Here is a 16,633-nt window from a genome sequence, read left to right on the forward strand (position 1 = left end):
CAAGGGATGATGTACCCTTGATTACTTAATACTTCCATAACAAATGCATGCCTGTTCACCCTTTAGCCTTAAGTTACAGTCTTAATCCACTGAAATTCTTAACCTTGAACATTAATCATATTCAGAGTGCTGATTGTATGTAGTTTTAAGCATATATATATATATATACGTACATATTGGGCCCTATCATACACCCGGCGCAATGCGATTCAAGGCACAGCACAAGTGTGTTTGCTAGTTTCAGTCTTGCGCCCATTCGCATTTTCCCGTCCAGCACCACGTCGTTAGAAAATGCATTTGCACCCATTTGTGTGCCCATGGGTGTGCTGGTCTAAAAAAGAGGTGTGTTCTGGCGTTTTTTTTTTTTTTTTTTTTTGAGCATTGGTAGAAAATGCGCCTCTGTGCGTTGATTTTGCTTACACACAGGGATGCGCATCACACAAACATGCCAAATATTAAAAACAAAAGGATTACAGTGTAAAAGTATATTATTGTGTAGGCTACATAAATATAAAAATGTAATGATGGATAGTTATTGCGTGCATTAGAATTAGGCTACCTATTTGCAATTCAGCCTATTAGGGGAGAGCAGGGGCGAAAGTACCATTTTTCAGAAAGATAATGTTGTATACAGAGATATATTTCTGCTGTGGCCAGTAACTCAGAAGTGTGGTCTAACAATACCAGGTGGTATTTTGTAGAAAGACTTCAGTATAATTTAACTTTGAACATAAGTTGAACATTGTTACTTTCGACCCCATCGGTTGGGACGAAAGTAACACACAGGTGGGTCAAAAGTAACACAACAATATAAGCTAGATTTTTTTCTGTTAGTCTTATTTTTCTTAAGTATACCTGATTTTGACCTTGTTAATAAGTAACTGCAAACATATTTTGTCCTTGTCAGGGTTTAGCAAGGAGGAACTCAAGTGCAGACAGGGATCACCAAACAAAGGGTTTATTAAATACAAAAAGGGGAAAACAAAACCCACGAGGGGGAAAACAGGACTAGGGCAGATACAACAAATACTAAATAGGACTGATTAGACAAGGTAAACAAGACTCAAAACAGGAGAACGCTAACTACAAAACACTCACGGTTATACAGGATACAATATCTCAAGGGGAATACTCTTTCACGAGGTACACTCACAAGAACAATCACACATACAATGAACCGACGCAAGACAGAGCACACTAGGAGATCTAAATATGGGGAACAATTAAGACACGACAGGTGACACAGATAGGACAATCACGACAAGACTAGGATAACAAGGGGGGCGGGGCAAGGGAACGAGACAACACAAGCACATGGCCCAAAGACAAGGCCATGTGCTAGTACACAAAACACGGGTCTGTCATGATCCTGCCTCTAGACTACGAAAAATCAAGGACACGAGGGCAGAATCATGACAGAACCCCTCCCTTAAGGAGCGGCTTCCAGACGCTCCTCAAGGGAACATCAAACACGGGACATGACTGACATGACAGACTGGGACACAGACACAAACCAACAAGACATGACAAATAATAACAACGGCAAACAAGAATACACAATGGCAGGGTTAGGGTGGCATATCAAAAAAAACAAACCGGGAAGGGGAGGAGGTGGGACCACAAAGTTCATGGGGGACAGACCAGGGTGAGTGGGTGCGGCAGGAGTCTTAGGAGGACGGGACGAAGGTTGACGACGAGGGGTCCGGGCAGGTCTCGGTGGTGAGGGGTGGGGAGAGGTCTCTGGACAACTGACAGAGGACCTGACAGGGGCAGACACAGGACACGGGGCAACACTTACGGGACGCGGGGCAACATCAACAGGACGAGGAGCGACTACATCTACTGGGCACGGGGAGACAACGTCAACTGGGCACGGGGAGACAACATCTACTGGACACAGGGAGGCATCAACGGGACACGGGGAGACAACATCGGCTGGACACGGGGAGACAACATCGGCTGGACACGGGGAGACAACATCGGCTGGACACGGGGAGACAACATCGGCTGGACACGGGGAGACAACATCGGCTGGACACGGGGAGACAACATCGGCTGGACACGGGGAGACAACGGCTGGACACGGGGGGACAACGGCTGGACACGGGGGGACAACGGCTGGACACTCTGGATTTCTGGGGACAGGGTCTGGGGACAAGACAGGACTGACGGGGACTTCTATGATCTGGACAAGACGAGACAAATAATCAGACAAAGACTTTGCAGCAATAATAACGGGCATCTCCTTGCAAGATGAGACAGACTGTATTAAAGTTTCTGCTGCAGAGTCGGCCGCGGCTCTCTCCTCCGCCCTCACGACTGCAGACCTGAAAACGGTCCTCTTCTTCGCCGGGTCGGATTCAAGAGTCACTGCTGCTGGCTCGGGCACGCCAGCGCTCACCGCTGCTGGCACGGGCACGCTCACCGCTGCTGGCTCGGGCACGCTCACCGCTGCTGGCTCGGGCACGCTCACCGCTGCTGGCTCGGGCACGCTCACCGCTGCTGGCTCGGGCACGCTCACCGCTGCAGGAGGCGACAGAGTCGCAGGACCGGGAGACCCCTTCTTCCTCCTCTTCCTTCTAGGCCGCGGTGCAGAGGTCACCGCTGGGACAGAGACGGGTTGGGGAAGTTCGGTCTCGGGCAGGGCAGACTCTGACGCCGACGATTCCGAGGCTGACTCCCACGAAAACCGTCTCCCTCGCTTGTTGGGGAGACTGAAGGTAGTGGGAGGTGCCTCAGGATTCTGGGAGGGGCTTGCCTGATCCCCCAGGGTTGCCACGGCCAGGACACGACCCTCTGGAATCGTTGGCAGCTGGGTAGGTGGAGGGGACCTCTGTGGCTCCTCCTCTCGACCGCTTGCTCCGGAACGACCTCCCCTGGTCCCCCGGAACACCACTAGGCGAGAGCCCTCAAAACCATCTCGCTTGCTGGCTGATGACATCCAGCATTGCCTCCTGTCTGCTGAGTTCCTTCTTGGTCGGTTCATTCTGTCAGGGTTTAGCAAGGAGGAACTCAAGTGCAGACAGGGATCACCAAACAAAGGGTTTATTAAATACAAAAAGGGGAAAACAAAACCCACGAGGGGGAAAACAGGACTAGGGCAGATACAACAAATACTAAATAGGACTGATTAGACAAGGTAAACAAGACTCAAAACAGGAGAACGCTAACTACAAAACACTCACGGTTATACAGGATACAATATCTCAAGGGGAATACTCTTTCACGAGGTACACTCACAAGAACAATCACACATACAATGAACCGACGCAAGACAGAGCACACTAGTAGATCTAAATAGGGGGAACAATTAAGACACGACAGGTGACACAGATAGGACAATCATGACAAGACTAGGATAACAAGGGGGGCGGGGCAAGGGAACGAGACAACACAAGCACATGGCCCAAAGACAAGGCCATGTGCTAGTACACAAAACACGGGTCTGTCATGATCCTGCCTCAAGACTACGAAAAATCAAGGACACGAGGGCAGAATCATGACAGTCCTTTATCTTTGCAAAAAATTTATTAAATTACATTTTCGTATTTTCATTTTAAATTTAAGTTTAAGTTTCATCTGATGTCTTAAAACCTGACTTTTTTTTATTGTACATTTCAATGTATTTTTATATAATAATAAAAAATTCTACAGAATGCACAATATAAAATTTTTATCACATTAGCATAATAAAAAAAACTCTAAACATAATGTAACAGTACGCCTATTTATGTTTCCATCCAGTTGTTTTTATACATTAACTGAAAATGTGCATTAAAACATCTGGAAACACTGCAAATTCACAGGTGGAGGTGTAAAGGCTAAGATATGGCTAAAACCTAAATATAAATGTGATGTAGCAGCTGCCCAGAGAGAGATGTTCCTCTATGTCCAGAAACACCCTCTCAAAAACATCTGGATAAAACCAGACCTCTGTCTGTCTTTCTGACCCTCACTAAGACATATTATTTTGGTATAATATGACATAAACATTTGTAAGAAATGATGCAAGACACAGAAATTCACAATATAGCTTGCACTGGAACAATAATACTTTTTGTGACTGTAGCGGGACAAAAGTAACAACTGTTACTTTCGTCCCGACAGGAACTCCTGACATTTAAACTCGATTTAATTTTATATAAAAAAAAATTGAAAATGTAAACTTTAGGATGTGTTAAAGCACTAAATAACCTGTAGATTGATCATTACTTTGACACATGAAGCAAGAAAAACAACACGACTAATAAAAAAAAACTACCGCTTCAATAATTAACTTTTTGTACTCGAAAACAGTTTTACGGACCTAACTTCCGGAAACGATGAGGAAATCACATGATATTTCTCAGCTCCGTCAAGGATTGCATGCTGAATATGCTGTCATAGCTGGGAATGCAAATGCAGAAAGAGGCTCACGTTACTTTCGACCCCGCTCTCCCCTACTACTTATAATGATGAATGACATTCTAATTCATCCCACGCCTTCTTCACCTCGGGAAGTTTTGGTGGATTCCTGCTTGTCCCGTAGATGATCTGCTTGCGCACTTTAACTTTGCGCATGAGCAGATTGGTTTCTTCGCTTGAGAAGCATTCAGCTTTTCCGCCAACAAACTTTGCAATGTAAATAGCGATCCGCCATGGTGCGAGCACATCTCACTCTTAAAGGGAACAGCAGATGTAATTCTGATTGGTTTATTGAATGGTACACCCATTACTTATTAAGAGAATAGGTACAACCCATTCCATTCCACGGACTGTTTTACCGTCGTTAAAATAACAAAAGTGGATTTGGACACACCCTGAGTGCACCTGCGCTGTGCGCTTTACACTGTGTGTTTAGATCGCTAAAATAGGGCCCATTATCTCTTTCTTGGACATATACTCTATTGAGCTACATCTAATGAGAGTACTAATACGTAAAAAGAAGGTTGCTTTATATATAATACTAATATGTTTTTATACAATGTAAAAATTTTATTGGTGTTGTTCCAACTGTTTATTTTTTTATTTTATTTTTTTTTTTATAAAATGCTTATTTCATTCAATATTTTGTCAGAATTCAGACATTTGAGACCACTAGTAAAATGCCTCTGTTTTGCTTTCCTTTCTAATGATTTTTTTTTTGTATTGTATTGAAACATTTTGTGAGAATTTGTATAACCTGGGTCCCTGGGATTCTTTCACAGTCCTGTCATGCTATCTGCTGCTACAAATGCCCCGTTTCCACGGCAGGAACTTTACCCAGGAACTAGGGACTTTGGCCTGGTACTCGGTGTGTTTCCACCGCAGGAACCAGGAACTAAATAAAATTCCGGGTAAAAAAATGCCCCTCAGAAAGTCCCTGCTGGCGAGGTGGTACTTTTTCAAAGTTCCGGAACTTTCGGGGACGGGACTTGGGCACTAAACATCCTGATTGGTTGAGTTCACGCAGCATTGGTTGAGTTCAACCACCATTTATTCGGATCAACATTTTCAAAATATTACTGTCCAGGCGGCAAGGAAGTCGACCGGAAGTTGAAGTCAGCCGCGTGCCGCCATCTTGTAGCAGAACTCCACTTGCGTTAAAATTCCCATTGACTCCCATTCATTTTGGCGTCACTTTGACAGCGAATAACTTTACATCTGAAGCGTTTAAAGACTCCGTTTGTCCATTATTTATTTCTAAAGATGCACGAAAATGTATAAAGGGCTCCATTACCTTCTATGTTACATTATGGCCCTGTAGAAACAGTTTTTGTAAAGAATAGGCTAACGATTGCATCATAATCATTAACGTACAGACAGGAGGAGAAGCTCGCGGGCAATTAACTTAAAATGGCGTACTGGCATTACATTTTAAAATACTATACAAAATAATGAATCAGAATACTTACTCCTGCTTACTCACGCCAAAGAATCGTCGTCTCTGCAAGATTAACGATGGCAGTTTGCACGTACAGCTACTAGAAGATTTACATCTGTCAGACAGGTTGCTGACGTCATTAAGCTTAGTTTGAGTCTGTGCGTCAGAAACGGAAGTGCTAAAAAACGCTAAAAATGGGCTTCACTTGTCTCAATTGAGTTCCAATGGGGTCGCTGTGTCCATTTCTTATACTGTCTATGATTGTGTCATGAAATTTAATTTTAAAAGTATTTCAGGCGAGAATGTAGTTGTTTAACTCAAATCTGTGGTTTATTTATAAAGACAGCGCCTATTTTCGCCGATCTCAGAGATGGTCAGCTCCACGCAATCAGCGAGAGCTTAGTGATCATCTATCCGCCGAGAAGCAGCCTCACCTCGGCTAGACCTTCTGATGTGTGCCGCTGGCTCTGATGTCTCTTTAGTGGTTAAACATAAAATATAATTCAGCTGCGGGGTGAATCTAACAGGTTTTCTTTGGTCTGTATTCAGTTTATCTATATGTTAAAATGAAAATAAAAAAGGCAAATCTATATAATATTTCGTTTCATTGTAATGGCTGTATATACACATATCCCTGAACTAAGTACATTTTTTTCAGCTGCTATTATGTTTAAATGAAAACGAAAGGAGGCAGTGGTAATTGCAAATTGCAGTAGCCATGGTCAGCTGACTGAAGTTATCAAGTACACTGCTGTTTACAGATTTACCGGACTTGCTCGTCACGGACATCACACTCCCGAGATGAATACATAAAGTCTGAACTACCTAGGAGGATGCACATCCAAAATCAGTGTACTTTGTATTGAGAAACGCGCAGAGCTACGTCACCAGTCTATTTGCCTAATCTTCCCGGTACTTTACACAGTGGTGGAAACGCAGAAAGCAACAAGTCTGGGGGGAAAAAAGTTCCTGGGAAAAAAAGTTCCTGGTACAAATGTTCCGGGTATTTTCGGTGGAAACGCGGCAAAAGCTGTAAAAGTAGATTTGAGCCTTGTAGACCCTAGAGGCATGTAGACCATTTTCATTGGAAAAAAGTTAATGTTGTATTATGGCATCTCAGTGGGTAAATCAATGAACCTTACATCAAAGATGTGTTGCAGCAGGGTGTCAGTCCAAAAACTTGCTGACTAAAATGCCATAAAACACAAAATTGTAATTGAAAATGTCAGGGCATGTCTAGATATGACAGCAGCTGTTACAGCAGAAGCAGCCTGCATCTCTTTTCTAAATGGTTTGTAATTTCAGTTTGTGTTAAGGGTTAATCATATTTTTGCTTTGGTCAAAATAAAAATAGTTTGAGTCTCATTTGCTTAAATGTATTCTGACCAGCATAACAGTCATGTGATGGTATTTGTCATTGCATTTGGTTTCCTTTAGGGCAGTTAAAGTGCAAAATACGGTGAGATTAGATCACTGACTAAGACAGGTCTGCAGTAGGTTTCCATCTGTACTGTTCTAACCCTATTATTGGAAAGCCTAAGGGCCAGTTTTATATCAGTGTCTGTGGTACGGCCTAAGCTCCAGATCCATGTCATCGCGCGCGTGCACGCGTGTGTGTGGTGGGGGGATGGGCAGAGTGTTTGATTATCTTCCTTTTTGTGTTGACATGATTACTGTGGCATTTGACTGTGAATGCTTAATAGGTGAGATCAGGAGTATTAAACTGAATCAGACAACATCAGCGTGTCTGTGTGAGATTTGATATACTTTATGCTTACATTGCTCTTTGCATAGGCCTTAATCCCACTCTTTTTGACCAATTCAATATGACTATAAAAATAAATAACTTGTATTTTGATTTATTATACATTAAAAAAAATGAAACAAAATAAGAACTATTGTAATAATTTGCAACAACTTTAAAATACATACTTTAACTAATACAAATAATTAAATTTTGCTGTAAAATTCAGAATTTCTTAATTTTCAAACAGTTTAGTCAAGATTTTTCACATGAAAATATCCCACCAATTTTTTTCTATTTGATATATAAATGGTGCTGCAAAATAATAAAAAAACATGTTGTTATTACTATTATTACTACTACTACTATTTTTATTATTTTATTAATTATTTTATTATTAATATTTTTTATTTATCGTTTTGTTTATTATTTTTATTTATTTTTTATTTTTTTCTTCACACAATTTTCTTAGATCAAATTATCCTGTATCTCAATATAACTTCTTTCTCCAAAGGCACTGGAGACATAGTGGCAGTAATGATCACGGAGTCCTTTGGAAAGGAGATTCTAAGTTTCCTGGAGAAGAACCAGACTGTGTTGGTTTCCGTGATGGTGGGGACACGAGGACTGCCCAAGAACATAAACCGCGGCTCCTTGGTGTTCGTCTCCATCTCCTTCATCGTACTGATGATTATCTCCTCTGCTTGGCTGATCTTCTACTTCATCCAGAAGATCAGAGACACCAGTGCACGGGACCGCAGTCAGGTCTTACACAACATACAGTACAGTACACTGAAATACCAGCCTAGCACTTCTGCTTTAGTATTCTTCTGCAGCTCTATTGGAAAAAACACACAGATACACACTCATCCTCGAGCTTGCATCCTAGCGAAAAATCTGGCAAAGCTTTTACAGAATGACATTTAACAGACTCATCTGACCTTCGAGAACTTCCTGTGTGTTCAAAGACAGTAGTAAATGGCCCATCTTTCCCAGCTCATGAAATCTTAATGCAGGAATGTGTGTGTTTGTGTGTGTGTTTGGTGACACTCTGCCTCTTCAGCGTCTAGTTCCACACACACAGGCTCCTCATTACTTCACTGTAGTATTGATGTCTCCCAGCCCTTTCGCTTTTACCAGACCTCTGAATCTATTACTGGCATAAACAAGCTTTAATCACGCTGTATTAACAACTGCTGGTATAAATGTGAAATATGTCAAATCTGAATCTCTTATTTAATAGTTAGATTTAAAGTAGTAGACACATTTTTTTTACTATGGAGGATTGAAATATAAACACTGAGTGCATTTAAATGCAAGGCCTTGCACAGATTATGCCTAATAACCTGACCATGTGTAAGGTTAGTTAAACCATTTTTTATACGGGGCAAGTCATAAACAGTTTCAGCATAACCTCATTTGCATGTCGCTTTTTTTCCCCCATTAACCCAATTTTGCTATGAATATTGTTGCCAGTTTGATTATTGCTTATTCAGTCTTCTGAATACATCTGTAAATATTAAGATGTCAAAACTATTTCAAAATTTTATGTAAACATTTTTTGTCTTGTGTTTATTATTATTATTATTATTATTATTTATTTATTTATTTATTCAAAAGTGACAGTAAACACATAAGTAAATGCTGTCCATTAAAACTTTATTCGTCCAAGAATCCTAAAAATGTATGACAGTCTCCACAAAAATATTAAGGAGAACAACTGTTTTCAACGTGGATTATAATATGAAATGTTTTTGAGCACCAAATTAGTATTGGAATAATTTCTGAAGGATCTAATAACGCTAATAAATATTCTAAACATATTTCACAATAATACTTTTTACTGTCTAACCTAAATGTTATCGCATACGTTTACACACACAGACACACACACATACTGTACCTCCCATGATTGACTTCTATTGTTTTTTATTTTTTTATTTAATTAAGCTTATTATAATTAGTCCAGACTGACCCTAACTCCTTTGGCATTTTTAGATTTTAATTAAAACATTATTTGGCCATTTAATAAACTTTACTTGTGAAGACGTCTTCTTTAATTAGCTTAAAGAGGTTCATTTGTGTCTGTATTCATTAGGGATGGGTATCGTTAAGGTTTTAACGGTATTACTACTCTTACCGATACTGCTTAACGGTCCGGTACTTTAGCGGTATTCTTATCGGTACTTTGTGTTGTGTGTGTGTGTGTGTGGTTTTTTTTTAAGAATTTGATTTGATTTATTTAATTATATTAAGAAAGCCTTACAGTAAACATAAAAACAAAAAGGCATCAGATACAATCGAGGATAAAAACACAATAAAGTCCAGGACTTATTTCCATTGTGGTCCTCAATAACAAGTTGAAAACAGAAATTAACATTTCTTTATTTTTATTTTTTTATGTAAAATTAATAATGGGCTTGTCTTGGACCAGAGGTGTTAGGAGGAGTAGGATGGTTCATAGTAGCTGCAGCTTATATATATATAATAAAAAAGGTTGCAAAATGTGGCAATTGGCTATTTTGTAAACTAACTTGAGGTGCTGTGCATTTAAGTTAGCCAAATAAATGTTTACATTTACATACTGATTTTTCCTTATTTGGAATTTTAAAAACAAGTAGAAAATTTGTTGATTTCATTCTCATTTTTCCCAGAAGAAATCAACAGAATTTCTACGTAACCAGGGAGATTTTACATTTATTTTAAATGATGTGAACAACGTTGATTCAACATGATTTTAGCATACATACCTAACGTAGATGGGGCAACAACCAGAGACGAGCTAGCTAGGCAGTCGATACACATAATGCACTTTTGAAAGATGCTTTGACAGATTGCTTGTGTTTCCGCCCTTACATGCAAATATTGTTTTGCACTTATGACAACGAGGGTTGTCAGCATTAACTCTAGTGAAGTATAACCACACTTTGGAACGTTTTGCTCTTTCCACCATCGTCACTCTTTGTATTGAGCGGGAGTTTTCGTACTGTTATGCGTGTACCGCGCTCGTTCTTGTTGTGTGTGTGTGTGTGTGTGTGTGTGACTGACAGACAGCCTCCGCGGCGCGCATGCGAGTTCTTGCAGATCTCACAGACAAACGTCTTAATAATATCGCAAATTAGAAATGTTTGGTAAGATAAAATGTGCACGATAACATGAAGCAAATCTCTTCGCCATCATTACTCTTTATTAGTAAGCAGGAGTTTACGTACAGTTAATGCATGTGTGTGCACTCGTTGTGGTATGTGTGCACTGACTGACAGGCAGCCTCCGCGGCGTGCATGAGAGTTCACGCAGATCTCACGGACAAACGTCTTAATATGATCGCACATTAGAAATGTTTGGCGAGATTAAATGTGCACGACAACATTATTAAGCAAAAATACATAGTACATAATTTTTTTTCCTCCAGTACCGAAAGCAGAACCGATACCGTCAGGTCTTACTGATACTACGGTCTTTCATAATTTAGCCCCGGGGCCAGTTTAATACCGGGTTTCGGTACCCATCTCTAGTATTCATGAGGACATTTTGAGACCCTTGCAAATATAGCACACAAACACACACGCACACACACACACACACACACAAACATTGTTTTTTCCTGTAAACTGTCGGAGGTAAATTACTGAGCTGTTTATTTAGCAATAAACTTGCAAAATAAGGACTGAGGACACACACTCATACAATGAACTGTCAGTCACAGGCTGCACTAGAGTCTTTTATTTATGGCCCTCTCTCTCAGGCCTTTCACTAACTCAGTCTCATTTACTTTATACAATCCTGATAAGACACTCTGATATGTTGCTTTCTCCACAATTAATATTGTTAATGTTTTCTTCTCTGCATTATTATTCAGCTCTACCTTGTTTATCAAAATCTGAATTGCATTTTTTTCAGTTCTCTTTCAGTTCAGAGTCTTCTATTCCCCAACTTTGTTTAGTCATTTTAATTTCCTGTTTCATTAAGTCAAGCTGTGTATCTAAAATGATGTGAATTACTCTCTCCTCTCTGTCCTTTGTTACTATAGCGACGGCTGGGCAATGCTGCCAAGAAGGCCATTAGCAAGCTGACTACCAGGACAGTAAAAAGAGGGGACAAGGTGAGGTCTTTTGACGTCATTGCTTGTTTACTTTTTTCAGGCTCCACTCTATCCATGTCATGTTCGCCAGACTGTAGTAAGCAGCACTGTGTCCTATTATGGAACTGTTTGTGTAAATCTCCATTCATAATGCATCATCTCCGTATTCCATGAAGGACTCTCTGGACACGTACACACTGGAGCTAAATATAGTTGTCACTATTCTTCTGAGTATTTAATCTCATTCTTTATACACACAGCTTGGTTATTTTCTGCTGCGGTCAACAACTGAATTAACTCCTGAAAAATCCAGGGTTCTCCCACCAGCCTTGCAGTCTAGCAGCAACCCATGCATTACAGTCTGCAAAGAGTGCATGCGGTTTAAAAGCAGACTCCTAAAGAGCATAAGCAAACTGCGGCACCTTTGAAAATTGCTGGATGGTGATACGTATCTGCTCACTATTATTACTTTAGAAAAAGCAAACTCAGAGCAGGTTAAATTGTTGAAATCCCTGTTTTTGTTTACAGCAAAACAAACAACACTGAAGTTATTGTGCTGGTTTTAACAAAAATGTATGCACATTAAATGCATCATTGCTTGCATAATATAATACATAATATTTTTTTTAAGAAATGTATAGGATATATATACAAAACTGGAGCAGGTTAAACCATTGAAATCAGTTTTTACAGCAAAACAAACAACACTGCACTGCTTTTTGTCAGCAAAACTGATGCACAGAATGTTGATGTATATAGGGTATAATTACTTGTATAATAATATAATGCATATTAAACCTTTGCTCAAAGTCTTAATTTAATCAATAATGGGCCATTATGTATTGGTGACAGTTTAGGCTCATCTCCGAAAATAATCTTGCTGAATGTAAAATGCCCAAAGACAGACATTGACCTGCGTAAAGGTGAATGACTGTCACGTGAGCGATGAGGTAGAAAGGATCGTGAAACTTCACAGCTGTTCGGTTTGGAAAAAGGGTGGAGCCGCACCAGTCGGTGTGTATCTTAGCCATGTCAAGGTCAGCTCACATCAGCCATGAATAAAACATCAGTGGCCTTGGAGAAGTGCTGCAAGAAATTGAAACCTTTCATCTGAGAGGTCATGCTTGGTAGAGACTGAGTGAGAGAACATCTGTCTGTCTTCCTCTTGCCTCTCTCTCTCTCTCACTCATCTTCACATACACATTTTTGGTCAGTTATGACACATTTTCCAGTGGAAAAGCATCCTTACAGCTTCACTGCCTTGGCTGAAGCCTCTAAGCCTCTGAGTATCAGCCACGTCTCTCTGCAGGGACTGACCGGACAACAGTCGATGACTCTCACGCTGAGAGGGGCCCATTAGAAACTGAACACCACTCACCACAACATGACCTTGACCATGCAGAGTAGACGCACACTGCCAGGTGACGGAAATAGCATCTAGAGTAGAGAAGATGCTTCCAGGAAGAACATGGCGGAGTCTGATATGAAACCTATGAAGGTTTTTGTCACTTTCTAAATGGCTCCATGCCCAGGGAGGTCTGAGTGATGGGTTGCCTGCTACAAGAGGTATATTTATCTAACTGTCGAATATACGCGGGGTGTTACTGATTATGCCATCTTGACTATATGTCAGCGCTCAAATGTCTGATTTCACATAGAACTACCAGTTTTATCCCAATAAGTTAATATACAGCCTATTATGATAAAGCTCTAAGAATCTGAAAAGAAAGAAGCTTCAAATTAATATTTTTAAGTGCACAAATAAATCCAGCCACCCCTATAGATTTATGTTTCCCTTTCCATAATCCTTGGTCGACAGAGGAGCATCTTGGCGGCAGGGATTTTAAACTTTACCAAGACTCAAACTGACACAGGCAGAGACTGGATTTTTTAGAACAGGTAGGGTACAAGTGATTTCAAAACATTTCAGCCAGTGTATATAAATCGTGGATATATTATTTACTTGATATAAGATGCATTTGGTTTTTGAGTCAAGCGCTTCATTTTTTTTTTTTTTTTTTTTTTTGTCATGGTTTCGCCGACGTTAAGTGTCAGCTATTTGTTAATCAGAACATAAAATATTATTTAAACCTGTTTATATCTGCAAGGTGTTCGTTACATATTTTCCCTGTGTGTTAATATCAGTAATTAACAAGAGTCAAGTCAGACATTTGACTAACATAATGTATTTTGCCCTGCCCCCAAACATATGATTCGCCATATAATTCAATATTGGCAAGATTGGAAAATTCCGATTTGACCATTAAAATCCTTAGTCGGAGTCACACCTAATATATACTGTATAATATAATTTTAGTACTAAGACTTCAGTTTAAAGCTTTTTTTCAGTTAGATGCGAATTAAAAATACTGAAGCTTATTATTATTTTATTTTTTTTATGCATGTGTAGAAATGCAGATCACTAGTCACTCATCCAAGTAGGCAGCGTTTTCTCTGTGGTGTCAAGATTTGATTCAGACTGACCTCGTAGGTCAGTCAAGTGACAGATGGGCTGAAAAAAGCCAGAGAAATACAGCATCTTTGACACATTGTATCTGCTAAATCTGCTGAACGATCATTCTCACCTGAGCAGCTTCCCATAGTTTTCTCTGGGAGTTGACATGAGTTTCTAGAAGCACACTGATGGAATGTTTTCCACACTACTTTCTGTTTATTCTATTTATATTCCCATATTTTTGGATCCGTGTTATGAAATTATTTGGCACAAAATACAGTCGAATGTTCAGAATGGCGGGCCATCAAACCTAATATGAGGAATGGAGTATGATGTAAGTGTACTGTGCAGAGTATGCAAATTTATGGTGTACATGGAATACCCAGATGACCTACTTAATTTGCCAAAAATACTGCTTCCCATAATGCAATGTGCTTGTCTTGACCTTTCCTTTTACTTAAGTATCCCTAGAATTGTTAAACTAATGTGGCCAAATATTTTTTGTTGTGAAAACATTTACATAATTAGAATATTACACAATTTCCTGTCTGCTTTATGGACAAAACAAGATTTGATATGAGATTAAATTTTATTTTATTACTCTGTCACAGGTGGCTGTGACTATATTATATGTATTTTTTAATTAATGGTCACATGATAAAAATGTGCACTGTATCATTTATGCATTTTTAGGGTCACTACTGTATATTTAGGACAGATGTATTCTCTTGTGACAGGAGCCATGTGTTTCAAAATAATAACATACTTCAAAATGAATGGTTTACAGTGCACATTTTGCTGCCCACTATTTAAGTAGTATGTACATAGAACTATGTGCATTATGCAGTGATACAGTTACACTGATTATGTGGATCACATGTTTTAGGTGACCTTTATTACATGCATTTTGAATTCAGCTAGTGACAACTAGTGATCACCTCATACATAAAGATAGTTATTATTCGTTTATATCCTTTTTTGTGCCTTGGTGTATTGTTTGATTGGACTGTCATAAGTTAGGAAGAGTGTGCTCTGTTATAATAACAGCATTCTGCATGCAATACTGTATACATGTATATTACATACTTTGATACTGTAACTGTACAGATTGCTGTAGTTAGACCATTTTCATCTAATCTATTTAAAGAATTTACTGTTAGTTTCACTTCATAATCGGGTGTACGAGTGTGGTATCCGAACCTTAAATGGTGCACTTGAGAGCGAAAGATTGGCAAGATGAAAACAAGGAGGAGGCAGGGAGGAGGTCAAGAGATCAGATCAATACAGAGCGAAATGCAGGTACTCAAAGTGTATTGGCAAGAGTTTAAAGAGAATTCCACACCTGCATTATTCTCATTTCTCACAGATAGGTGTCATAAGGGCAGCATACATATTTAATAATAATGGGCTTGTGATGCTTAAGTTGAAATAGTAAGGAATATTGAAGTCTGACGGTCCTAAAGAGAGTTATATTAAGAGTTTTCTGTACATTATATTTCTGTATTGATTATCATTTAGATAATAATGATAAAAAGTAATATTTTGAAATTGTTGCTTTTGTATAGTTATATTGAATCAGGGCGGAGAAAATATGTTCTTCTTTTTTGACTTTGTGACATCCAGTGTTAAGCAACAGAACATTTCAATGGTCACTTGGTTTCTGTTTCTGTGGTGTGGTGCTGAGTAGCACTGGTCAAAAATGCAGCTGCACATTACAATTTGAAAAACAAATTTTGCAATCGCATCTTGCTCAGAATGTGTCTTGTCTGACAGCTTTTACACTTTGGGCCCTATTTTAACGATCTAAGGGCATGGTCTAAAGCATGTGCGAATTGTCCAAACGGCTTGTCCCTATTCTCTTAATGAGTAATGGGTGTTTTTTGGGCATAACGTGCAATCAAAATCTCATCTCCCATTCCCTTTAAGAGCCAGTTTGCACTCATACAATGCCAGATTTGCTATTTACACAGCGGAATTTGCAAGTGTAAAGACAGAACGCGTCTCCAGAGAAGAAACGGAGCTGCTTGTGAGTGAGCAAACAGTAGCCTAATTCTGATACATGCTATGACTATCCATTATGACATGTAGGCATTGCTATATTTATGTATCCTACACAATTATATTTGTTTCCAAATGTAATTCCAGTTTGCGTTGTTGACCCCCATATACTGAAACGCTCTTTAAATAACAAAGAAAAAAACATTCCGCCAGACCTTTCACTAGGTTTGAGTTTGTCTTTTGCACAGTCTATTTTCATTTCCTCAAAATAGCAATGCGCTTGAACACACCTCGTTTTCAAACCAGCACATGTGCGCTCAAATGGACGCAAATGGATTTGCAATTTAAACAATGTGGCGCAGGAGAGGAAAATGAGAACTGCGTCAGGCTTGAAACTAGCAAAAACATTTGCGCCGCACCTTGTGCCGCTTTTCGCCGGGTGTATGATAGGGCCCTTTAAGTGCGGTCAGTGGTCATTTATTGGTTTTGCTAGTTCTTGGCATTTGACATAGT

At 39.6% G+C, this 16,633-nt stretch overlaps 1 protein-coding gene across 2 annotated transcripts in view; it reads left to right on the forward strand.

Moving 5' to 3' along the window:
- Window positions 1–16,633, forward strand: part of LOC113099541 (E3 ubiquitin-protein ligase RNF130-like) — a 50,186-nt gene that overhangs the window by 20,624 nt on the left and 12,929 nt on the right. For both annotated transcript variants that reach the window (XM_026264401.1, XM_026264400.1), the window contains exons 4-5: window positions 8,101–8,351; window positions 11,617–11,688. In XM_026264401.1, the coding sequence (XP_026120186.1) occupies window positions 8,101–8,351; window positions 11,617–11,688 (323 nt within the window). The remainder of the gene's footprint in view (window positions 1–8,100; window positions 8,352–11,616; window positions 11,689–16,633) is intronic.

This window comes from Carassius auratus, unplaced genomic scaffold, assembly GCF_003368295.1.
Source record: "Carassius auratus strain Wakin unplaced genomic scaffold, ASM336829v1 scaf_tig00216959, whole genome shotgun sequence".
In the NCBI taxonomy this organism is placed as follows: Eukaryota; Metazoa; Chordata; class Actinopteri; order Cypriniformes; family Cyprinidae; genus Carassius; species Carassius auratus.